Here is a 26,900-nt window from a genome sequence, read left to right on the forward strand (position 1 = left end):
GTCAGTTCCAGTAAAACCAGTCATATCATCAAATAACAACTCAAATGAACCCACCGCCCAGTTTACCATCATCCTCTGTCAAACTCAGAAATCACTTTCAGTTTCACCTGGTTAATTATTAAACACTTTATGATTCTACAGTCCAAAAGTCGCTCTAACACAAAGTCTTTAAGAGACTTTGTGTGTACACGAGTAGTTTGTTCTCACAGTCAGTGGCCTTTGGCTTTATTTAAACCATAAATGTAAGTTTTTAAACTCAGGTTCTCTGTTGTTTGCTGATGCAAGGCTGTCTATAACAAACAGAGTTTGATCGTTGGAACTCAAGAACACGGACATGTCTGCTGTGACTGCGTCGATATTCTTAACTTTGCTGTTTGTCGGAGTCTTCGTGTTTGTCTCTGCAGGTGAGGTTTACCTGTTATAAATCAGACAGTGTTTCCCTCTAAGATAAAGAGTAAGAACTACAGTAGAATTAATTTCATGTTAGTGCCAAGAGCACTAACATGAGAGTCATGTATGAATTTAAGATGTAGATTTTATGCTGTTGTCAACTCTCAGAGGGCCCGGTGGTGCCAGTGTCCGGCAGCCTCGCCTCTGTCAGTGCGCCCCAGGGTGGCTGTGGCTACAATGTAGCTTGCCATCACTAGTGTGTGAATGTGTGTGTGAATGGGTGGATGGCTGGATATGTAAAGCGCTTTGAGGTCCTTAGGGACTATTAAGGTGCTATATAAATACAGGCCATTTACCATCTTTGGTTTCTGCTTGTTACGTTTAAAGGGTCTGGACATTTGGTGAAATTAATTTAGTAAAATTTTATTGTTGGTTACATGGTTGGGATAGTATGGATATGGATAATATTATAGTGCCAAATCACAACAACAGTTGCCTCAAGGTGCTTAGGACCACTGTGATTTTCACAGAGGGGAAAAAAACAATGCAGGATAATTTATAATTCATAACTGGATAATCCCCTAATCCAGTTCAGGGTTACAGGGGATCTGGAATCTCTCCTATCTGAATCTGAGCATTAGGGACAGGTAACCAGCCTGTCTCAGGGCTAATACGGAGAAAACAATGACTGTACACAGTAACACCTGCAGCCACTACAGTTTCAGCAGAAGGAAACCAGCACAGTTGCAAAGAAAACATGTACACTCTGCAGAGAAAGGCCCGAGCTCACTGCTCAGTTAGAACCAGGAACCTTGTTGTTGTCAGGTAACAGTGCTGACCAGCTCAGTGAAGCCCTAATGTTGTTAGTTTGTGTAAATTATTATTTTATAAAGATTTTCTTTTGTAATGTGTGACAACAAGGCTGAGGGCAGAAACAGCATTTTATACTTATATGTATTAAATACTTAAAATTGTTAGTGTTAAATCAACTGAAACGTGGGTTTGTGATTTTTTTGGTTTTTTTTATATAAAAGCTAATCAATTAAATTTTTTAATATAAAGCTAATCAACAAAAGTGAACAATTGTACTTGACCCTTAACCTCTCTGCTCTGTGCTGTTTCCTCTTTCAGAACAGAAAACCATCACAGTTGCATCTGGACAGGACGTTATCCTGCCATGTCGAGTTCCAAATAAAAATACAAACAAATTTGTACAGTGGAGCAGAGCTGACCTGGAGCCGGAATATTTCCTTGTTTATTGGGATGGGAAGTTTCTGCCAAATAACCAGCATCCATCTTTTAAGAACCGGGTGGATCTGCAGGACAGACGGATGAAGGATGGAGACGTGTCTTTGATTCTGAAGCATGTGAGCAGCGCTGATACTGGATCATATGTGTGTCGTGCTTTCATGGAAGAAACACGTTCGTGGAAACCAATCAGCATCATCAACCTGAGTGTTCCTCCAGGTGAGTGAGTTCAGACACTGCTTGATTTTCTGTCTCTCTCCATTATAATGTTACTACCATAAAAACAGAGACTGCTCATTTTTTAAGAAGGCAAACACAGGAATTCAGCTGAGGATGAAATAATTATTTCCCAGACTGTAGCTGTAGATGGAGCAGGTCATCCTGAACTATGCCTTAGTTGTGATGTAACAGACTTACGCTGCTTGGTCACTTAATTATTAGCAGTTATTAAAATAGATCTCTCTCCTATAGTTTGCCTTTTGTACTGTTTCTCTGTACTCTCTGTTTTTTTCCTCACACCAACAACCAGTCCCAGCAGATGGCTGCCCCTGGTGTAATTAAAGTGACTTCCTGTATTCCTGATAACCTAACCCTTTCCCCCTGCGCAAACAATGTAAATATGTATATATGACAGCTGAAAATATTTGTCATACTTTCAGTTGCACATCTAATTCTTATGCAAGCCTCACTCCCCACATCATCGAGCCATTACTGCACTTCTTTTGGCTTTTTTTTTAATGTATTAATTGATTGATTAGTTTACAGCATATATGGACTAGAGCTGGGTGAATATGTCAGTCTTGTTTATGTTCTCCTTTTTTTAATGTTTTTTGAATTTGTGTTGAGGACACTTGTAGGAATGTTTTCATTTTATTTTGGATAAATATCTAATTTACTTATTTGGAACTGAGTTTATTTTCCACTTTGAGTGTGTTCTTCTGTAACACTTGAAGATTTAGACAGTTTAGTTTATTTTATACATCTACATTGGTATACTGTTAGGATGTCTGGATCGTTGACCCAGAGGTTTTGAGTTTATTACATTATTTATCATTTCTAGTCTTTGGTTTCTTTGTTAGAGTTCTGACTTATGGTTTATGTCTCTGTGTTCTCTAGTTGCTGTCTCCCCTGTCAGCCGTATCCCAAGTTCGCGTCTCTTTGTTATGTTTCCTGTTTTACTTTGAAAGTCCGTGTCTCATATAAATACGTCTGGTTTTGCTTCCTTTGTCTCGTTCGGCCTGATTTGCCCCAGCTGTGTTTCCCTCCTGTTACCCATTCCCTGATTGCTCCCTCTGTGTATTTAAGCCCTGTGTTTCTCTCTGTCTGTGTTGTGATCTACTCTTATCTAGCTGTGTGGTCTGTTGGCATAAGTTTACCTTGGAGTCTCAATTTTGGTGCTGTTTGGAGTTCAGCATTAAAGCTGTATTTAAGTTCACCTTTTGTCTCAGACTGTCTGCACTTTTGGGTCCTTTTCCTGCCTGCACACAGCCTTCACATAAAGCTTTTGTTCAGTGTATACAAACAGCTGTAGCTCCATAAAGGCAGCATGCAGAGACTCACAGTGTCTTATAATGAGAGGCTGCTTTCTCTCACACATTATGTTCACTTATTATCAGCACATGTTGTTGTTCTGTGGAAGCTAACATCTTGTAGTTTCTGACACTTTGCATGTTTAGCATGAGGCTAAAATTCCCCCTCAGTGGGTCACTGGTGACCTGCTGGATGTTCAGAGGTTCATTAAATCCAACATGACTAAAAACTCAAATGTCAAAGGAAATAAACAAAATATTTAAAGTCAATCATTCTGATCATAATTGTACTTTGACCTTTAACCTCTCTGCTCTGTGTTGTTTCCTCTTTCAGACATGAAAACCGTCACAGCTGAGTCTGGACAGGACGTCACTCTGACATGTCGAGCTCCAAATAACAACAACATCAAATCTGTACACTGGAGCAGAGCTGATCTGGACCCAGAATATCTTCTTGTTTACAGAAATGGACAGTTTTTTCCAGAAAACCAGCATCCATCTTTTAAGAACCGGGTGGATCTGCAGGACAAACAGATGAAGGATGGAGACGTGTCTTTGATTCTGAAGGATGTGAACACTGCTGATAATGGAACATACAAGTGTCAAGTTTTCATGGAAGAAACATGCTCATGGAAGCTCAGCATCATCAACCTGAGTGTTCCTTCAGGTGAGTGAGTAGAGTTTAGACACTACTTTCTGATCTGTGATTTATTTATTTATTTATTTTCTTGTATGTTTTTTTAATGGTTGACCTGGTAATCAGAGGTAGACAGATGTTTATCCAGCTATCCCGTTTTTATTCAGTCTGTGAAAGTGAATCCTGCCGGTGCCATAGCTGCTGAAAACGTACTTAGTGCAGACACAAAACGTCCATCAGCTTCAAAGTGTGTCAGAAAAATGTCCACATGATGACTGATGGATGAGAGAGGTCCCATTTTTGTTGTTGTGCACAAATCATTGAACAACACAAACACTTAGAGCTCCTTTCAGTGCTGCCTGTTTTGTTACTGCACACATTTCTGATGGTCCTATAGTTCCAAACTTCCTGTAAAAAGGTGTTATAAACAAGTAAAAATACCATATTGAGATGCTTCATACCCCTGGAAATTCTGAGAATTGTTCTCATATTGGCCTCCTTATCACCATCCAACTTCTGATTAAAATCACCTTTATGGTTCACCACAGTATGGAAGGGACTCGCACACCTGTCTCTGATGAATGCCCATTTGAACAGTTTGAACACCTTCTGAGCGCCAAGTGATATTTGGTGTATTATAACCTAGTTTAACATGATAACTGATCAGTGATTTCACACTCTTGCAAAAGGACACTTGACCATGTTGTATGCTTTGTAAATTTAGCTTTTGGGCCAAGCAAAAGATTATCTATATTTGGACAGGTTCTGGTCAGCTGTGCACGAATAGGTTTATTGTGTTTTTACTGCTATGTCTTATGAAATCTTGCATTCGCAAGACTGTCATACTTCTTAATAGTTTCATACGAAGTGTGTGTGTGTGTGTGTGTGTGTGTGTGTGTGTGTGTGTGTGTGTGTGTGTGTGTGTTTACCCTTGCTATATCGTTCTCAGTTGTGCTGACCCAGGGTGGCTGTGGCTACAATGTAGCTTGCCATCACCAGTGTGTGAATGACTGGATATGTAAAGCACTTTGGGGTCCTTAGGGACTAGTAAAGTGCTATAAAAATACAGGCCATTTACCATTTAAAACCCTCGGTTTTAATTTGATTTTATAAACTTATAAATTTTACAAACTGAGTGTTACAAAGTTAAAATACATGATTGCACAGGAGTGGTTTGCTCAATAAAATGATCCATTTTTAAGGGGCTTTTAGTATTAACCATGGCACTATTTTCTGAAATAATTCTGTTATTGCATGCAAATAGATATAAGTCATGCTTTTTAAAAGGAAACTATTATGTTTAAAAATATTAAGTTTTAAACCTAATGTTTAAATATGTTTCCTTTACTCTGTTATGGAAGCACTTGGAAAATGTTTTACAAAACTTTTACATTTCAGAACAGTGCAAAAAGAAAAAAAAATGCATCTGTAAAGTCAATAGAATTCGTTCCATTCATGTTTTGGGAAATAACACAAATGTTAGGTTGTAAATGAAATTCACAATGATGAAAAAAAAAACCTAAAATTTCAAAGAATATAAACAATATATTTAAAGATAATAGTTGTAGTGATAATTGAACTTGGATCGCTGTAACCTGTCTGCTTTGTGTTATTTCCTCTTTCAGATGAGCAGCACTTCATCACAGCTAAATCTGGACAGATCGTCATTCTGCCATGTCTAACTCCAAAGAAAAACATCAAATTTGTACATTGGAGCAGAGCTGATCTGGAGCCAGAATATCTTGTTTTGTACAAGGATGGGAAGTTTCTTCCAGATAACCAGCATCCATCTTTTAAGAACCGGGTGGATCTGCAGGAGAGACAGATGAAGGATGGAGACGTGTCTTTGATTCTGAACAATGTGAACACTGCTGACAAGGGAACATACCAGTGTCGTGTTTTCACAGAAGGAGCACGGACATGGAAAACCATCAGCATCATTAACCTGAGTGTTCCTCCAGGTGAGTCAGTACAGTTCAAACACTGCTTCACTGTTGTCTGAGACGACAGCATCGCAAATATAACAGACTGAAAAACTGCTATACTTGTATAGATTTTCCTGAACCTTGATTTTAATGTATACCCTCCATACAAAATTAGTGGTTGAAATAAACACTGAGACTAAAAAAAAAAAGAAATTCGAAAATGCACCGCTCTGCGAATGGCCACGTATCATGGTGGAGTGATTTGTGTGTCCCTGTGATCCCAGGGGCTGTGTTTTCTAAGGGTTTTTTTGCCCCCTGAAAGCATCTCCCCATGCAATTTGAGAAAAAGCATTTCAGTGTGCCCCTATGGAAAGAATAAAATCAAGGGACCTGTGTACCCTTCATAGGGTCATAGGGTTACTGGGGCTACACCTGGGAGCTACACCTGCTTGGATCCAGTCTCCTAGAGAGTGACTGGACTCTATTCCAGTTGAGAGCCGTCCTTATTGAGAAGCAGAGGCAGTAGTATGTTGGAGTTCTCACCAGTGGACAAGAGAGTTTCTTTCCTGTGCCTTTAGGTCAGCAAACTGATCCTAACTATTGTTTAAGCTTAAAAATTAAGAACACACAGGCTTCCTAGGGTCACTTAGTGGGGTACTTGAGGGTGTTCCGTCTGGTAACTTGGTCGTCCTACTGGTAGACTTTAGTGCTCATGTAGGGCTTCCCGGATCTGAACCTTAGTGGTGTTTTGTTATTGGACTCCTGTGCACAGTTTGTCCATAGCAAACACAAAGTTCAAACTGAAGGATGTCCACCCACGTGCACATTGCACCCGGGCATCCTAGGTCGTGAGGTGAGGTCGTGGAGGTGAAGGGAGCTATCAAGCTGAAGGAGGAATCCTATCAGTCTCGGTTAGTTTGTGGCACTTCAAAGACAGATGATAAGGTACTGACAGTCCAAGCAGAACATGACTTGGGTAGTAACTAATGCAAAAACTCATTTATAGGATGAGTTCAGTGGGTGTATGGAACAAGATTTTCAGACTGCCTCGAAGCAATTCTGGCCAATCGTCAGGTGAAATTGTGCTCCACTGACACGGTATACAGTGGAGGTGGGGTGCTGCCGAATTGAACAAGCAGAAAGGTTAGTGAGAGATTAAAAGACAGATTGGGACAGCGTATGCAGTTATAAGAACTGACCATAAAAGCAAAGCTTTCGATTTACTGGCCAATCTACGATCCCTACCTTCACCTAAGGTATGAACTCTGGGTAGTGACCAAAAGAGCAAGATTGCGGTACAAGCAGTAAAAATGAGATTTCTCCAAAAGGTGATTAGCCTCTCCCTTAGAAGAAGGGTGAAGAATTCAGTCTTTCAAAAGGGGCTCAGAGTAGAGTCACTACTGTGCTTCAAAATGAACCAGTAGAGGTACTTCGGGTAAAGAAGAAAATTCTAGTTATAATTGTACTTTGTCCTTTAATGTCTCTGCTGTGTGTTATTTCCACTTTCAGACCAGAAAGTCATCGCAACTAAGTCTGGCCAGAATGTCATTCTGCCATGTCAAAACCCAGCCAACAAGATCAAAGCTGTACGTTGGAGCAGAGTTGACCTGGAGCCAGAATATCTCATTTTTTACCGTGCTGAGCAGTTTCTTCCAAATAACCAGAATGAGTCTTCTAAGCATCCCGTGGCTCTTCATGAAAGGCAGATTAAAGATGGAGACGTGTCTTTGATTCTGAACAATGTGAACACTGCTGATAATGGAACATACGTGTGTCGTGTCTTCACGGAAGAAACACGCTCATGGAAATCCATCAGCATTATCGACCTGAATGTTCCTCCAGGTGAGTTACAGGAGTGCAGACACAGCTTTCATGTTTTTTATGGATGAGCTGGTGGATGTCAGCGGTAGACAGATGTTTCTCCAGCTGTTGTCTTTGTGGCTGGTAGTCTAGAGTTGTAGAGCAGCATTGTTTGGGTAAGGTTAGAGCAGAAACAAAGACATTTATGAATCAGTCTCTTCTTCTCTTGCTCTCTAACTCGTCTGTAAACATGTGTGGGGAAACTCAATGTTAAAGCCTACAGCTGGAGGGGGAGGGGAGGGGTGAAGCTGGTGGTTGTGAGTCTGTGAAAGTGAATCCTAATTAACAAGCATGTGATGGAGCCACGTGATGGATTTACCGTCGTTGTTTGCTAATGAAGTGAAAACACTCACTTGCCTGTCCTGAGTGTAGTTATTTTGAATATAAGATAAAGCGAGAACTATAAGAAGATTATAATTATTTTCTAATTTTATAGCTAAAAATAAAAAAAATAGTCCATTAGGCCTGTATGAATTTTGGCAGATGACACCACCCACACAGTCAAGCACAGAGGTGGAACTATAATCCTTTGTGGATGCTTTTCTGCTAAGGATACAGGAGGAAAGGGTATCCAAAAGTGATTTGATTCATATATTAATAGTTTAATCACTAACATAACATTAACAATAGTGATATGTTATTAAAAAATAACGATATTGCCCAGCTCTACAGTGATCCAGAAATGGTAGAGACGAAGAAGAAGTGTAATGTGTGTGTCAGTGTGATGTGTTGTAGTGTCAGGAGTCAGTATACAGCTACAAAGCTTTTTGTTCAGTGTATACAAACAGCTGTAGCTCCATAAAGGCAGCATGCAGAGACTCACAGTGTCTTATAATGAGAGGCTGCTTTCTCTCACACATTATGTTCACTTATTATCAGCACATGTTGTTGTTCTGTGGAAGCTAACATCTTGTAGTTTCTGACACTTTGGATGTTTAATGCAAAGTAAACAATTCTAGTCATAATTGTACTTTGATTCCTTTGGCCTGTCTTGTTGACCTTGACCGGCTCAGTCTTGTTTCATCTTTCAGATCAGAGAAACATCACAGCTGAGTCTAGAAAGAGTGTTATTCTGCCATGTGGAGCTCCAAACAACAAAAAGATCAAATTCATACATTGGAGCAGAGCTGACCTGGAGCCGGAATATCTACTTGTTTACCGGAATGGGCAGTATCTTCTAGATAACCAACATCCGTCTTTTAAGAACCGGGTGGATCTGCAAGACTTACAGATGAAGGATGGAGACGTGTCTTTGATTCTGAAAAATGTGAATACTGCTGATGATGGAACCTACCAATGCCGTGTCTTCATGGAAGAAACACGCTCATGGAAGCTCAGCATCATCAACCTGAATATTTCTCTAAGTGAGTTATTGTCTCTAAATCATCTGTAAACATGTGTGGGTGATAGTATTTCTATACCAGCCACTTCTTCTGTCTGTTGGTGGACTACCATACTGTCCTTCCATGATTGTTCCTCTTCTTTCTCGGGCTTCTGCTGCCTGAAGTATTCACTAAGCATGTGATCAGTTGTGGCCATCTTTCTGAGGTACTCATGGACCTCAGCATACAGTCTGGGGGGCTGGATTTGAGTTGAAACCCTCTATCTATGGCAATGAGCTTTTTTGTCTTGATATCAGTGGCTTTTATCTCCTCCTTTGGCCAGCCAATTATCCCAGCAGAGTAACGGACAAGAAGCAGGGGATAGGTGTTAATTGGCTGGATCTTGTTCTTTCCATTCACCCGACTCCTGCGGGTATTTATGGGTTGCGTCCTCTTTATAGTTATCGTTTGCCTGTGGGATTTCAAGATACCTGTAGCTGTCCTCACTATCTGCAATGTTGCCTTCTAGTCGTGCCATCCCATGTGTTCTGGCTACCTTCCCTCTCTTTTTTGCCATCCGACTTCACTTCTGCAGTCTTAATGACTGAATGACATTTTGATTTCTTTACTGTAGATCATATTGGTGTGGATCACTGAATCAGTGTCTAGTTGGCTGATGATGATAGTCAGTATTCATAGCGACTGTTGTTAATGATCTGGCTGAGGAGGTTCATGCCTTTGCAAAACAGCAGTGGGAACAGAGCATCTCCTTGGTAAACAGGTTAACAGACCCTCGGTAACAGTAAGACAAAATTTAATCAATACAAGAAAAGACTAAATAAACAATGCTGAATATACAAATGTGAGTAATAGGTGTAGAGCTGCTGTTTTCGTTATATGAATCCTGTAACTCTACACCAGAAAAACCATCAAATATGATCCGGGTCTGATTTTAGAGATTTGAAGCTGTCCAAACAATGATGATACACTTTATTCTAAGTTTGGTGTGGAATTACATTAGTGTGAGCACCCCACCCACTAGTTGTTTCTTATTACAGAAACATTGTTTTTAAAGTATAGTATACAGTAGGTATGATGTGTGTAACATACCATGAATTTGGAAATAAAGCTCAGTGGACTTTCCTCATTAGAAGTGAACAGTAGTATTTTGGCCTCTCTGCTCTGTGTTGTTTCCTCTTTCAGATGAGAAAAACGTCACAGCTGAGTCTGGACAGAACATCACTCTGACATGTCGAGCTCCAAATAACAACATTGATGTTTTGGAGTGGAGCAGAGCTGACCTGGACACAGAATATGTGCTTTTGTACCGCGATGAGCAGTTTGATCCAGACAACCAGCATCCATCTTTTAAGAACCGGGTGGATCTGCAGGACAGACAGATGAAGGATGGAGACGTGTCTTTGATTCTGAAGGATGTGACGATTAATGATGCTGGAACATATGACTGTCATGTCTTCATGAGAGGAACAAACCACAAGAACAGTAAACCCATCAGCAGCATCTACCTCAGGGTTGTCCCTCCAGGTGAGTGAGTAGTGTTTGTTTCTAAAGATGTTCTTTGAAGAAAGCAGCTGGTCTGAGTGATGTGATCAGAGTGTAGTAGATAATGTCTGACAGCAGTTTAAATAGGGCAGCCGATACATGTAGTTGCACAGAAGGCTTGTAATATAAACTATCAGCCAATATCAGATATTATATCAGATGGCATGTGCTGGACATGGAAATTACACAAATTTATCAATGACTGTGATAGACAAGGAATGGCTTGGCATAGGAAGACCTTGGATGGCAGGTGGTTGTTTCCCTGACTTGTTGCATGCACGGACAAGACAAGCCAACACATAGTCCCAGATGTCCTTCTCTATGGTCGGTGACCAAAATCAGCACATTGGGAGAGAGATGTCCAGTCTTTTTCAACGTGTTGGAGCTTGTGTTGTGTTGGACCACAAGTGCAGCACTCTGAAATGAAGGGTGAACTAATAAAATGCAGCTTTTCTGAGCAGTGACAAAATACAAAGTCAGAAGCAAATAATCTGAAATAATAGCTCTTCTTGGAAACCATATAACAAAGAGGGACACAGTGAAGAGAGAGAATGTGCCAAAAGGAAGAGAAAAACAAGATATACACACACAGACACAGACTCGCGTGTGAACAGGAAACAGGCAGGAGAACAGCTGAAACTAATTATAAAATGAAAGTAAAACTAAATTCAAAGCACAAGATAATCGGTCACCAAAATAAAACAGGAAGAAACAGAGCACAGGAAACAAATGCAGACTTGACACAAAGACAAAAAGGTTAAAAAAACACAAAGACAAGACTGACTTCACAAGAAGGCATTATGATGGGGTGGCTTGTCTTAGAACATCGAGTAGGTCATTTACTGATTGGAAGGTTGGTGGTTCAAGCAAGATACTAACCCCAAACTGTTCCATTATACATCCAGTGGAGTGTACATGTTAGATAGAAAGCACTTAAGCATAGGAAAAATGCTTGGCTGATAGGGTGTGAATGAGTGAAAATGTTTTATAAAGCACTGGAAGAGTAAAAAAGCATTATATGCGAATCGGTACATTTACCATAACAGAAACAAGATAGAATACAGAAAAAATAGCCTAAAACAATTAGATCGTTATAATAAAACAAAAAAGAACTGAGCATGTAAAGACAAAACACAGGACATCTGCAGCAAGGACTAAACGCAGAAGGATTACAGATATAATGAGAACCAAAGTCTCCAACTCTCTATATGGAGAGACACAAGTACAGAGTGGATGGAAAGGGGCTGTATGGATAGGTAAAAGTACTATGGCATTTACTTGCAGTCCCAAAGAGAGTGTTAAAATGATTGCCAGAGTGAGGGTGCAGGCTGTGTGTGCGGATAGGGTTTGCTCTGGCTGTGGGTGTGTGTTACGACCCGGCTCGAGTCGACACTTGCAGTGTGTGTGTATGGCCTTGTTCACACTAATATGTTTTTATTTGAAAATGCATCCTTTTCTCTCCATTTTGGCCCTCTGTCCACACTGAGGCAGCATTTTCGGTCAAGAGAAACGGAGCGTTTTGAAAACGCTCTCCTGAGCAGAAACATTTTAAAACGCTGTTTTTGTGTTGCAGTGTGGACAGCAAACCCGGAGCCTTTTCGAAAACGATTACACATCTTAGTCATGTGATGCAGTCATCTGACCAATTAAACCAAGATAGCGTAGAACATTACAAAACAGTTGTTTTGTTTCCTCTCAATTTTGACAGCCCTATTAATGGTTAATATCAGTTTGTACGTGCTCCAGATAGCATTCCTTCAAATTCTTTAACTCCCACTCACTTCTGCAACTTTGTACTTTTGTGTTACTCCCTGGCACAACTCCACCTCATTGTTAGTTTATTTAAAAAACTCTGTGCTCTTCCTCAACATTTTGCCGCCACATTTCAAAGAGTTGGAAAGTAAATAAACGGCAGACAATAATTGAGGCAGGTGGAATCTCCTTGCACTTCACATTTGGCTGTTTCAATGTGGATGAAATGCATGAAAATGATAGCGTGGACGTGGAGTGTTTTCAGACATATACGCCGTTTTAAAATTTATCCAGGCTAGTGTAGACATAGCCTGTGTGTTTGTGTATATATCTATCTATCTATCTATCTGTCTATCTATATATCTATCTATATATATATATATATAGTCCAGATCTAAATCCAATCGAGAATCTGTGGCAAGATCTGAAAACTGCTGTTCACAAACGCTGTCCATCTAATCTGACTGAGCTGGAGCTGTTTTGCAAAGAAGAATGGGCAAGGATTTCAGTCTGTAGATGTGCAAAGCTGGTAGAGACATACCCTTAAAGACTGGCAGCTGGAATTGCAGCAAAAGGTGGTTCTACAAAGTATTGACTCAGGGGGCTGAATAATTACGCACACCCCACTTTTCAGTTATTTATTTGTAAAAAATGTTTGGAATCATGTATGATTTTCGTTCCACTTCTCACGTGTGCACCACTTTGTATTGGTCTTTCACCTGGAATTCCAATAAAATTGATTCATGTTTGTGGCTGTAATGTGACAAAATGTGGAAAAGTTCAAGGGGGCCGAATACTTTTGCAAGCCACTGTATATATACACACAAACATATCTGCGACCTCCTCTATCGGTCAGTAATACTACTGTGCAGGGTTCTGTCCTTCCATGATGGTTCCAACTCTTTCTTGGGTTTCTGCTGCCTGAGGTATTCACTGAACACATTGTCGGTTTGGGTCATCTTCTTGATGTACTGACACTCACTAGTCTCCAGCCTCCTTGCTTCCATTTAGCATACAGTCTCAGAGTGCTGGACTTCAGGTGAAACCCTCCATGCATGGTCCAGAGCTTCCTTGTCCTACTGTCAGTCGCTTCTATCTCCTTTGGCCAGCAGGGTACCTGATCATGGGCAGAGCGTAGGTGTTGATAGGCCAGATCTCATTCTTAATATCTGTCTACGTTTAACATGAGGCTAAAATTCCCTCCCAGTGGGTCACTGGTGACCTATTGAATGTTCAGAGGTTCATTAAATACAGGGAGTGCAGAATTATTAGGCAAGTTGTATTTTTGAGGAATAATTTTATTATTGAACAACAACCATGTTCTCAATGAACCCAAAAAACTCATTAATATCAAAGCTGAATGTTTTTGGAAGTAGTTTATAGTTTGTTTGTAGTTTTAGCTATTTTAGGGGGATATCTGTGTGTGCAGGTGACTATTACTGTGCATAATTATTAGGCAACTTAACAAAAAACAAATATATACCCATTTCAATTATTTATTTTTACCAGTGAAACCAATATAACATCTCCACATTCACAAATATACATTTCTGACATTCAAAAACAAAACAAAAACAAATCAGCGACCAATATAGCCACCTTTCTTTGCAAGGACACTCAAAAGCCTGCCATCCATGGATTCTGTCAGTGTTTTGATCTGTTCACCATCAACATTGCGTGCAGCAGCAACCACAGCCTCCCAGACACTGTTCAGAGAGGTGTACTGTTTTCCCTCCTTGTAAATCTCACATTTGATGATGGACCACAGGTTCTCAATGGGGTTCAGATCAGGTGAACAAGGAGGCCATGTCATTAGTTTTTCTTCTTTTATACCCTTTCTTGCCAGCCACGCTGTGGAGTACTTGGACGCGTGTGATGGAGCATTGTCCTGCATGAAAATCATGTTTTTCTTGAAGGATGCAGACTTCTTCCTGTACCACTGCTTGAAGAAGGTGTCTTCCAGAAACTGGCAGTAGGACTGGGAGTTGAGCTTGACTCCATCCTCAACCCGAAAAGGCCCCACAAGCTCATCTTTGATGATACCAGCCCAAACCAGTACTCCACCTCCACCTTGCTGGCGTCTGAGTGGGACTGGAGCTCTCTGCCCTTTACCAATCCAGCCACGGGCCCATCCATCTGGCCCATCAAGACTCACTCTCATTTCATCAGTCCATAAAACCTTAGAAAAATCAGTCTTGAGATATTTCTTGGCCCAGTCTTGACGTTTCAGCTTGTGTGTCTTGTTCAGTGGTGGTCGTCTTTCAGCCTTTCTTACCTTGGCCATGTCTCTGAGTATTGCACCTTGTGCTTTTGGGCACTCCAGTGATGTTGCAGCTCTGAAATATGGCCAAACTGGTGGCAAGTGGCATCTTGGCAGCTGCATGCTTGACTTTTCTCAGTTCATGGGCAGTTATTTTGCGCCTTGGTTTTTCCACACGCTTCTTGCGACCCTGTTGACTATTTTGAATGAAACGCTTGATTGTTCGATGATCACGCTTCACAAGCTTTGCAATTTTAAGACTGCTGCATCCCTCTGCAAGATATCTCACTATTTTTGACTTTTCTGAGCCTGTCAAGTCCTTCTTTTGACCCATTTTGCCAAAGGAAAGGAAGTTGCCTAATAATTATGCACACCTGATATAGGGTGTTGATGTCATTAGACCACACCCCTTCTCATTACAGAGATGCACATCACCTAATATGCTTAATTGGTAGTAGGCTTTCGAGCCTATACAGCTTGGAGTAAGACAACATGCATGAAGAGGATGATGTGGACAAAATACTCATTTGCCTAATAATTCTGCACTCCCTGTAGAAGTGAACAGTTGTACTTTGACCTTTGACCTCTCTGCTCTGTGTTGCTTCCTTTTTCAGACGAGAAAACCATCACAGCTGAGTCTGGACAGGACGTCACTCTGACATGTCGAGCTCCAAATAAAAATATCAAATTTGTACATTGGAGCAGAGCCGACCTGGAGTCAGAATATGTCCTTGTGTACCGAGATGAGCGAGTTTTTACAGATCACCAGCATCCATCTTTTAAGAACCGGGTGGATCTGCAGGACAGACGGATGAAGGATGGAGACGTGTCTTTGATTCTAAAACGTGTGACAAGTGTGGATGATGGAACATACAAGTGTCGTGTTTTCATGGAAGAAACACGCTCATGGAAGCACAGCATCATCAATCTGACTGTTCCTCCAGGTGAGTGAGTAGAGTTGAGTGTGTGTGTGATCAGAGGTGAAGCTGCTTCCTGGTTGTTGATGTTTGTTTGTTGTATGGATGAGCTGGTGGATGTCAGAGGTAGACAGATGTTTCTCCAGCTGTTGTCTTTGTGGCTGGTAGTCTAGAGTTGTAGAGCAGCATTGTTTGGGTAAGGTTAGAGCAGAAACAAAGACATTAGCAGATGGTGCGATATGGCAGCCTCGCTTCTGTCAGTCTGCCCCAGGGCAGCTGTGGCTACGACTGTAGCTTGCCTCCACCAGTGTGTGAATGTGAGAGTGAATGAATAGTGGAATTGTGAAGCGCTTTGAGGGCCCCGAAAAGCGCTATATAAATGCAATCCATCATTATTATTATTATTATTATTATTATTATTATCATTATTATTATTATTATTATTATTTATGAATCAGTCTCTTCTTCTCTTGCTCTCTAACTCGTCTGTAAACATGTGTGGGAAAACTCAATATTAAAGCCTACAGCTGGAGGGGGAGGGGAGGGGTGAAGCTGGCGGTTGAAAACGTACTTAGTGCAGACACAAAACATTTATCAGCTTCAAAGCGTGTCAGAAAAATGTCCCAGTTCCCATAAACACGCTCTTAAATCTGTGGAAAGCCTTTACGGAAGAGTTGAGGCTGTTACAGCTGCTAAGGATGAGCTGGCATCATATTAAATCCTGGGAATTTAAGAATGAGATGTCACTCAAGTTAATATGTGTGAAGATACACAAATTAATGCTTTTCACTATCTCTGCATTGTTAAGCGGTCTGAGGACCCGTTTCAAAAAGCTTTTGTGTAAAGATCTTACAATAAATAACACGAAGATACCAGCAAAAATCCCAACAATCATATGACCCCATGAACAAGTGTTTTGGCAACAGTGGGAAGGAAACACCCCCTTTTAACAGGAAGAAACCTCCAGGGTGACTAATAATAACTATTTATTTGGAGAGGTGTATAAACTCATAGTTAGTGAAAAAAGGTCAATGCATCATGGGAATCCCCGGCAGCCTACGTCTATTGCAGCGTAACTAACAGAGGATTCAGGGTCACCTGGTCCAGCCCTAACTATATGCTTTTAGCACATCCTGATAATAATGAATTACAGTAGTCCAGCCTGGAAGTAATAAATGCATGAACTAGTTTTTCAGCGTCACTCTGAGACAGGATATTTCTAATTTTAGAGATGCTGTGTAATGAATTACGGTAGCCAGAAGTGTTGATATTAAAACCTAGGAATTTCAGGAAGTACACTTTACAAATAAATACAAATAAAGCTCTGTGGTCTCCCTAGTTCCTGTCGACATCTTCTATAGATTTAAACATCTATAGTCTCCGACCTTTAACCTCTCTGCTCTGTTGTTTCATCTTTTAGACCAAAAAACCACTGTGGTTAAGTCTGGACAGGACGTCACTCTGACATGTCGAGCTCCAAACAGCATCTTGATCACTGCTGTGAAGTGGAGCAGAACTGACCTGGAGCCAGAATTTGTCCTTTTGTTCCAGGATAGTTTGTTTGTTACAGACAACCAGCATCCAACTTTTAAGAACCGGGTGGATCTACAGGACAGACAGATGAAGGATGGAGACGTGTCTTTGATTCTGAAGGATGTGACAACCGCTGATAGTGGAACATATGAGTGTCGTATCTTCATGAGAGGAACAAACCACAAGGACAGTAAACCCATCAGTAGAGTCACACTGAGTGTTACTCCTCCAGGTGAGTGTTTCTAAAGATGTTGTTGATGAGACTTTGTAGAAAGCAGCTGGTCTGAGTGATGTGATCAGAGTGCAGTAGATAATGTCTGACAGCAGTTTGAATAGTGCAGCAGATTCATGCGGTGTTTTACCTATAATGTGGATAGAAGATACAAATGATCTGACCAAAATTGTGTACGCCATAAAGCTGCCATTTGGAGAACAACAACGAATAAGTACCAAACCAATGAAAGATTTTTGGATGAAGGAAATATTTATTTTATTTGAATTTTATTTTTATTTTTTTTTGGCTTTGTGAAACCCCATCTTCTCTCTTTTCCCCTTCTGGTTAAGTCAAATGAGTAAAATTCATAAAGACATAAACCCTAATGCAATGTCTAAGTTAACATTTTTTGTTACTTTGAAAAACAAATGTGATTCTTAATAACTAGTATGGTTGCGTCATAGTATGTAGCTCTGCTGGCTCACAGCAGTGCTGGGTTCAATTCCACTATCAGGCTGGGCTCTTGCTGTGTGCAGTTTGCATGTTTGTGTGGGTTCTCTCCGGCTACTCTGGGTTCCTCCCACAGTCCAAAGACATTTAGTTAGTGGGGTTAGGTTAACTGGCCATTCTAAATTGCCTGTGAGTGTGAATGATTGCATGTCTCTCTGTGTTAGCCCTGCGAGAGACGGGCGACCATTCCACCCTGTAGTAGCTGAGCAAAGCTCCAACCACCCTTTGACCCTGTATAACCTGGCTAGGTTTTCTTTTATGGCAGCAGTTTTTAACAGTTTTGGTCAGATCATATGCATCTGTTTTTAATTAAAGAGCTCAGAAATCCCTCTAGGATGTAAGATTTTACACAATATTCACATTTTGAACAATTTACACTTGACCTAATCTACTGCATTAGAAGAGGAAATGGATTCTGTTCTGTTCTTCACTCATCACCTACCTGACAGCTGACACCTCACACCTGTTTCTCACCTGCAGGTAAGGCAGGAGGAGACACAGAGGATGAAGGGAAGAAGGATGGATCTGTTGGGCTGATCGTTGGTTTAACTGTTCCAGCTGTGCTTCTTCTTGCTATTGTTGGTATTTTGATCTACAAAAAAACACAGTTTTGTGGCTCTGTTCTTTAGTAGCATGTTTGAAATGTCTGAGGTTTTTTACAGCTGAACTCTGAGTCTCCTGCTGCTGTTGTCTGTTTGTCGGTTTCTTGATGTACAGAAAACATAAACCAACTCGAGGTTCAAATGAGCCTCTTAATTCTTAACATCTGAACTGTGAGTCAGACGATCTGAGGACAGATGGAAATGAACTATCCTGAACATCCAGCAGACGACTGTAGACATCAGATGTCTCTGATGATCATCATGTTCAGACTCAGACCAACAGTGTGTGTCTGTGCTGTCTGTCAGTGACTCTGAACTACAGTTTATTCATCTTCAGGCTGTTCATGAGATAAAACTGTGTCACAAACATGAATGAATTTATGTGCTATAATCTCAGAATCAATTATTGTTTTTTGTGTGTAGATGAGGTCTGGTGGATTATAGATGATCAATAACTAATCTGATAGTTTTAAGGAATTAATCAGCTACTACAGAACTGTTGCCTAAATTGTGGGTGTTTAAACCCGTATGGAAAAGAAATAGAAAAAAACTTATAAAAGACTTGCATGGGGCCTACTTCATATAGTAAATCATATAAGCCTTATATGATTTACTCATGAAAGTGGCCACTTTCTCATTACTTTCATATATTGTTTTAGTAAGTATTCAAAACATACACGTTTCATTTAGATAATTTTTAAGGGATCTTATATCTGTTTTCACTCTTGTATGCTTTTCATAAAAGTTTCACACAAGACAGATACAAACTTTATAAGATTTATATATATATATATATCTTTTCTTTTCCATATGGGAAGGTTGTATAAAGTCCGTTAAGGTTTAAAGTTAGTAGAGCCCTTTAATATCAATATAAAACTTTTTCCTTCTGTCTGTGACTCTGCCAAACATACATGCAGAGCAGCTCACGGTAGAGACCCTTTCAGCAGCTGAAAGTAGCTTCTTATTTATTTGATGTTACAAAATTTTTGAGTCAACGCTCTTAAAAAAATCCATCTCATTCGGTTTAACAGCTTAGAGCTTACAGTTATATGAAATTTAACATTCGTGTATTGCAGATATTTCGCTGATCCTGTACTGTGAAGCTTGACAACCTCCTGATGTTTGTTGCAGGAAGCGAAATAATGTAAAAACAAAACTGGTCATTTAATCCTATATTCCTTATTTTTAACTTAAATTTTCTCGATTACTAAAAAATACATGAATACCTATTGTTTTGAACATTATTTCCTCTAGGATACATTATTAATGTAATATGTAATAAATGTAAACAGGTTAAACTCATTATGACAGGGCAGACAGTTGCTATGGGAACACCAAAAATGCCAGGAAGAACACTGAAAACTGTGTAAAGACACTAAAGGGGTCTCCAAATTCATGGGCTGCATTCTCCTGAGGATCCGGCCTTCGTGATCTACGTGGGCTGGGCACTCATCAGGTCATGTAGGCCACATGTGACTGACTGTGGAGTTGGTTTAGCCTGCAGATTTGCGTCACCAGCTGTCTCGGGCGATACATTCACGCGTACACAGGTATTTTTGAAACTGGAGATTTTCCGGTTTTGTTTTTTTTTGGGGTTCTTTTAATCCCGTCTACACGTGCAGTTTTGGAAAAGTATCTCTGTCCACATGTAAACACTTAAAACTGAGTTTTTTGAAAATCTCCACCCTGGCAGGAGTTCTTAAAAATCTCCACTTTCACTGATCCTTTCAATTGTGTAATTTAAGTGATCTAGGTAGCTCTGTTTTGGAAGTTCAGTTAACGCTAGAAATGTGTTTTGGAGTTTGTACGTGCTTTGTCTCTAGGGGCCACCACATATATAAATAAAACCACTTTTTTACATTAGTAATTCCTTTTGTGCATAATTTTGTATTGTTGTTAATAATAAATTAATTAAAGCAACAAAACAACCTGAAGAGCCGGTTGGGAGCCGAAAGAGCCGGCTCTTTTTAGTGAGCCGAGCTGAAAGAGCCGGTTCTCTGAAAAGAGATTCCATCACTAGCCGGGAGTTAGCTGTTCTCACCAGCTCGAGTGACCCTTGAACCCCCGGTTAGCTATCAAGTTGGTGGGTAACAGACAACAGATGGCCCCGCCCCTCCCTGAGCCTGGTTTTGCTGGATGATTCTTCCTGTTAAAAGGGAGTTTTTCCTTCCCACTGTCGCCAAAGAGCTTGCTCATAGGGGGTCATATGATTGTTGGGTTTTTGTCTGTATCTATTATTGTACAATCTACTGTACAATATAAAGCGCCTTGAGGCAACTGTTGTTGGTGCTGTATAAATAAAATTGAATTGAATAGAAACCAGACTGTTCTGTTCTATTAAGGCAGAGGACTGTACCACTTGGCTTCCTACAGATCATCATGAGGAGATTGTGAACAACAGTGAAATATGGAAAAGGTGGAAAGTGATCCTGCAGCAACATTGCGGAAGGCTACAGGGGTGTACAACGTGCTCTGCCCCTAACCCTAGAGTGGAGAAACGGATTACAGACTACAGAAGCAAGCTTGCAAAATAATGTACATAATCTGGCAGATAAAGGTCATTAAGAGAGTCAATCCTGTGTGGGAAACCTGTGTGCTCTTGTGGAATTATCAGATAACGTCTTTTGTACAGTTGACATTGTTTTGTCTGTCTGAAGAATGCATTTCACCATGTATGAGATAAATGATGAGTACAATGATTGCTAATACATTCACTAACTATATTCTGTTGCAGCAAAGTGACGTGGGTGACATGGCCAAAAACTGTCACGTGGTGAACTGAATTGTGTGTAATCTCTATTATCAATTAAAGAGTGAGGCGGACATGCAGGAATTGGAGTTGCCTGGACAGGCGAGTGGCAACACTGCCCTCCTTGATGCTCCCCTTGCAAGTGAAATGTACACTGGTGTCTGTGTGGTTGCTTTCAGTAACATTTTCTGTTTACCAGTAGGGTTGACTTAAATCCAACAGAAAGCAGTCTTACTTATTTGTTTAATATGTGCATTGAAGGACATATTATGGTCAAAAATGACTCCAAGTTTCCTCACAGTGTTACTTTCTAGTCCCTGTCAGTACTCTTGCTGCACCATTTTGGTCAGATAGAAGAAGTGGTATCCACAAGTTCTACCAGTGGCTGGACAAAGCTGGACTGAAAGGGAGGCACTAATCATGGCAGGGCAGGAAAAAGCTCTGAGCACAAGATCCACAGAGGCTGGGGTCTAAAAAAAAATTCCCATCTCACCTTTGCAGAGGGTTTTTCCTTCAAGCTTGGGTCCTCTACCAGAGGCCTGGGAGCTTGAGGGTCATGTGAAGTATCTTAGCTCTAATAGAGATTTCCGATGTTGTTCCTGGGAACCACCTAGCTTGGGAATCACTGCACCTATTGCTCCAATTACCACTGGGACTACTATTACCATCACACTTTTCTTGAGTTCTTCTCTGCTACCTTGGTACTTCTCCAACTTTGCGTGTTTCTTATTCCTGATGTTGTGGTCATTTGGTATCACTAAAGACATCATCCTCTGCTTGTCCACCACTACTACTACTACTGGGTTAGGGTGTTCCTTTTATATTCCCGTTCTGCTAGCATCTTGCACCCTGCTGTTATGTGCTGCATTGTCTCAAGGGTATCTTTACACAGCTTGCACCTGGGCTCGTGCGAGGTGTGGTAGACCCCAGCCTCTATGGATATTGTGCTCAGAACTTGTTCCTGTGCTATCTATCGCTGAAAAAATATATATTTAACTGTGCCTCCTCTATTTTCTGTCCCACAGCTGTATTTCAGAATCTAATATACGTTTCACAATATAATATAAATTTTAACATGTCCTATCTTGAGTGATTTCCAGTTCACATGCACGAGAAAGGAGGGACCACAAATGACAGAAATGACAAAAATGTTCCAATGAGTTGCTTGTATCCATGATGTATTACTGTAGGGTCTTTACCTTACAATATAAAGCGCCTTGAGGTGATTCTTGTTGTGATTTGGCGCTGTATAAATAAAATAATTAAATTGTATTGTCAGCAGAGATGGGCAGTAACGCATTACTTGTAATGCGTTACTGTAATCTGATTACTTTTTTCAAGTAACGAGTAATGTAAGGGATTACTATTGCCAAAACGGTAATTAGATTACCGTTACTTTCCCGTAGGAACGCTGCGTTACTGCGTTACTAAAACCGTGATTTTTTGCGAGAACGTCTCATGACAGTGACGTAAGCGAGTGCGACGTTCGAGACAACAGCTGTGTGCAGATCAACAATGGACAATTTATCCAGTGCAGGAGAGAGTATGAGCGTGCAGCGTTTAAAGCGTGGAAGTACTGACCTTATTTTGAGTTTGATTCCATAAAAAGTGACAAAAACATTAGTGTCCATTGTGCATGGGAAGAAAACTTCTTTTTACAGCAAAAAAACCCCCTAAACTTCCGAGCAAGCAGCGAGTGCGCTATGACGTAATGTGAAACTCACAGAGAAACTCGCGGATTCTTCCACTGACCGCTGCGGCACACCTGCACCAGGGTAAACCTCCGCCTAACCCAGTCCTGCTTTACAGGTGAAAATAGAGCAACAGGACAGCTGAGTCTCTGATGTTATTTATTTTCTGCTGTGTTTTACTTGCATCTATTTGAAGGAGTGAGTGTAAACACAAAAAAATATTTTATTTTATGTGCTGGAATGTGCAGAAAATAGGTTTAAATGTTAAACAAATTTCTCCCAGTCAGAATGTTGCATATAATGAAGTTTTTGCTTGATGCATAAAGTTAAAAGATTTAAAGTTTTAAAAAGAGACATTTCCATTTGATTACATTTTGTATGATGGATTATGCTGAAAAAGTAGAATTAGGCTGAAAGATCTATCGCTTTATCACCTATTCAGGTTGTAAATTGTGTTTTTAAAAAGTAACTAAGTAACTAAGTAATTAATTACTTTCGAAAATAAGTAATCAGTAAAGTAACGGCATTACTTTTGGGGGGAAGTAATCAGTAATTAGTAACTGATTACTTTTTTCAAGTAACTTGACCAACACTGATTGTCAGTAATGTTGCACATTTGGATTAAAAGGAATTGAAACCTGTGTGGCTTTGTGAGTTTGCGTTTACTATGTCTGCAAATATATAGACATAGTACATCGCTACACATTTATACAGTCTCACACAGCTCGTCAGGCACATTGCATTATAGTTAGTTTTTTAAACTTAAACGGTAATACTCCTTACGCTAACATAAGTAAAATAAACATAAACAAAATACCCAGTCTTCATCCACTGAGATTACAGCCTGATACAGGTATAGGTCAAACGCTCTACAGCTCTAGCTGCTAATTGTTAGTTTCATGGCTATTGCTACCAATGAATATATACTGACACATAAAGGGGGTTAACCGACAACTTTCCTACATTCTCTGCAACCCTGTTGACTTATCTTTAAACACAGCTCAAGTTATTTACTCTCTTGTATCTGCTTACCTGCAAATGTATAGACATAGTATATTGTTACACCTTTGTCCATAGTCTCACACAGCTCTTGTTAGGCGCACTGCATTATGGTTAGTGGCTGGGCTTGTTTACTACTGTGAGAGCTGCTCATTTCAGGAGATCCTCCCTCTTGTGGTGTAACGGAGGAATAACTACCCTTCCAGCACTTTGTCTTATTGGAGACTGGGGCACGCATTATTTTACAACAATAAAAAAATAACATATTTGAATAATCAGATCATTTTAAATCAATATTATATTGTAAATAAAATGGGGGATCTGTTGTTTTTGTCTATAATGCCTCTCTAGTCCTGCAGTATTTATAGTGAAACATCTCCATCTAGTGGCCATATATGAACCATGTGTGAGGATGGTGTTAATGTAAAATGTGAATCATAGTGTTCCAGTCAGTCATCAGTGTGTCTCTGCACAGCTGTAATTAAAATGTGTTCAGAGGGCCTCAGTGTCTGAATGGTTCCAGTTCAGCTCCATCAAAAAGACCCAGCAGAGGATGTACTTCCTGAGACAACTGGGGAAGTACAGTCTTCCACAGGAGCTGCTGATCCAGTTCTACACTGCAGTCATTGAGTCTGTCCTGTGCTCCTCCATCACAGTCTGGTATGGTGCAGCCACTAAACAGGACAGGTGCAGACTGCAGCGGACTGTACGGGCAGCAGAAAGGATCATCGGCGCCCCCCTGCCCTCCATCCAGGATCTGTACCTCTCAAGAACCAGGAAACGGGCAGGGAAACTCATCACAGACCCCTCACACCCTGGACACAGACTTTTTGATCTGCTGCCCTCTGGCAGACGGTACAGAAGCCTGCAGACCAGGACCACCCGACACAGGAACAGTTTCTTTCCCCTCACCATCTCCCTTCTAAACAGTTGACCTGTCACACTGCTCCCACTGCCAGACTGCAACTGCACCTTATGTACATTCTGTAGTATTCATTCCACCTCATTTCATTTCTGTATTTTATGTATATACGTTTAGATTAGTTATTTATAGTTGGTTTACACAGCTTTGTGTATGTATGTGTATGCATGTGTAATGTATATATAGATACGTGTGTGTGTGATTTACATTGCTGTGCTCGAGAGCCACCATCTACCGGAACCAAAATCCTTGTATTTGTCTGCACATATACTTGGCCAATAAACACGATTCTGATTCTGATTCTGATAACAGCAGCGTCCCTGGTTTGATTCCTGTGTTTCAGCTCATATCTGCCTCTCTCACTGAGGGGGACGTAACTACATGGACATGGATTTGTTCATCAACCAAACTACAGATCACTGAGACCAAAGAGGACTTCATCCCCTTTAAAGTTTTTTTTAATAAACTCAGAAATGTCACTGAGTAGGATGAGCTTAACTGAATAATAAAAAATTCATCCTCTGCATTTAAATGTCATATAAACATCTCACTTAAACCTCAAATGACATCAAAAAAGTGTTGTTGGTTTCTCTAACTTAGAAACCACAACAAGCTTGTAATGACTTTAACATACACACAATTTCATATTCATGAGCATGCACGTGTTACATTTAAAGAATGTTACAAAAAACTGGGGCACTGCAATGTGATTGTCTGTATATTGTAGAATGGCTTTACTGTATAAATCTTAAAGACATTAGCTACGCAACCTTGTGTGTACAAATACAGGAAGAAACACACTCAGAGGAAGAGGGCGGGCTTTACTTGGTGTCAGTGACAGAAATGAAAAAAGCTCAAATGAGTGAGAAGGACGATGAAGGAAACATCTGTGCTGTGTCTGCTCTGTAAGTAGAATCTCTGTGTTTGTTTGAATTCTTGTACTTTGACTGTCTGCTCTCCTGATAACTGATGATGGAGGAGAAGACATGAAAAACAAATCAGGCTGAATTCAAGTTCAAAACACCACGAGGACCAACTGCAGGTCTGAACTGACTCTTTATCTTTGCTCAGGAGTCGAGGAAACACAGCAGGCAGTGAAAAGATCAAATCATTCACTCATTATATCAACACAGCTGCACAGTGGACACATGACTGTACTGTGGTATTTAAATGTAGTGAATATTTTGTATTAAATGAACGTATGTATGTATGAATGTAGTCAGTGCACATATTTATGATTACAATTACATTCAGTGCTGTTTCTGAGATTAAAAAAATTAATAATTAAATTTGAGTAGAGGAGCATGAACAGCATAAACCGTAGGCATATACATATGGGATGTTCTGTTTTACTATTACACACTTCCCCATCTTTTGTTGTCCAAATGTTTTTGAAACATATTCCTGTCATCAAACAGAAAATGAGCAGATACATCAGAGAGAGATGAGTTTGTGTGTTTGTCAGCTGTTTGTGTGGAGTTGTTCTTTATGTTCACCTCAAATCAACCTGAGTGTCATTTCTCTTTAGTTCTGATCTCACTGCTGAGCTGCACAACAAACCAAGGTCAGTAACCTTCTTCTGTCACAGTTTAAACCTGAGAAATGTGGAAACACTTTATTACACGACCTGCGAATAAGGCACAAGTACCCTATACTTGCATGCAATTTGTGGGCAACAAGGCGCAACTACCCTGAAACAAGAAAAGTGCTTATAATAGTTTTAATTTTATAGGTAATATATAAGACAGACTGAATGATGAAACTTCCATTATGCAGAAAATTACTTAGGCAGAACCAGTAATTACTCAGATTACTGTGATACTTAAAATTATTTACAGAACAATTTGTATCTCTTTCCCTTTAAAATACATGTAAGTTAGATGAAATTAAGTGACTCCATAACACGGCCCACAACCCGGTAAGTACTTACAGTGTACTTGTTTCATTGTTTCTTGCAAAAACCTGACTTGTTGCCCGCAAAATGCACGTAAGTACAGGGAAGTAACAGAATTTCAATTCAATTCAATTCAATTCGATTCAATTCAATTTTATTTATATAGCGGCAAATCACAACAAAAGTCGCCTCAAGGCGCTTTATATTGTACAGTAGATCGCACAATAATAAATAAGAATAAGAAAAAAAAATAAGAAAAGAATAAATAAGAAAAACCCAACAATCATATGACCCCCTATGAGTAAGCACTTTGGCGACAGTGGGAAGGAAAAACTCCCTTTTAACAGGAAGAAACCTCCGGCAGAACCACATGATTGGTTTTT

At 40.2% G+C, this 26,900-nt stretch overlaps 1 protein-coding gene across 1 annotated transcript; it reads left to right on the forward strand.

The window, feature by feature from the left end:
- Positions 1-189: 189 nt before the first annotated feature.
- Positions 190-21,163, forward strand: LOC109201332 (immunoglobulin superfamily member 10-like). Its single transcript, XM_019356932.2, has 11 exons — positions 190-404; positions 1,522-1,857; positions 3,502-3,834; positions 5,430-5,765; positions 7,239-7,571; positions 8,621-8,953; positions 10,115-10,456; positions 15,101-15,430; positions 16,824-17,168; positions 18,141-18,238; positions 20,605-21,163. Exons 1-11 carry the CDS (start codon positions 335-337, stop codon positions 20,794-20,796), a joined length of 3,048 nt encoding a protein of 1,015 aa, XP_019212477.1. The 5' UTR covers positions 190-334; the 3' UTR covers positions 20,797-21,163.
- The last annotated feature ends 5,737 nt before the right edge of the window (positions 21,164-26,900 follow it).

Source organism: Oreochromis niloticus, linkage group LG3 (genome assembly GCF_001858045.2).
Source record: "Oreochromis niloticus isolate F11D_XX linkage group LG3, O_niloticus_UMD_NMBU, whole genome shotgun sequence".
Lineage (NCBI taxonomy): Eukaryota > Metazoa > Chordata > Actinopteri > Cichliformes > Cichlidae > Oreochromis > Oreochromis niloticus.

What these genes read in the sequence shown, in the direction of transcription:
- LOC109201332 (XM_019356932.2), top strand. Translation starts at nt 335, where the DNA reads ATGTCTGCTGTGACTGCGTCGATATTCTTAACTTTGCTGTTTGTCGGA. An exon ending in CGACCTGAATGTTCCTCCAG is followed by an intron (nt 7,572 to 8,620) that starts GTGAGTTACAGG and finishes TTCATCTTTCAG; the next exon opens with ATCAGAGAAACATCACAGCT. An exon ending in ACTGAGTGTTACTCCTCCAG is followed by an intron (nt 17,169 to 18,140) that starts GTGAGTGTTTCT and finishes TCTCACCTGCAG; the next exon opens with GTAAGGCAGGAGGAGACACA.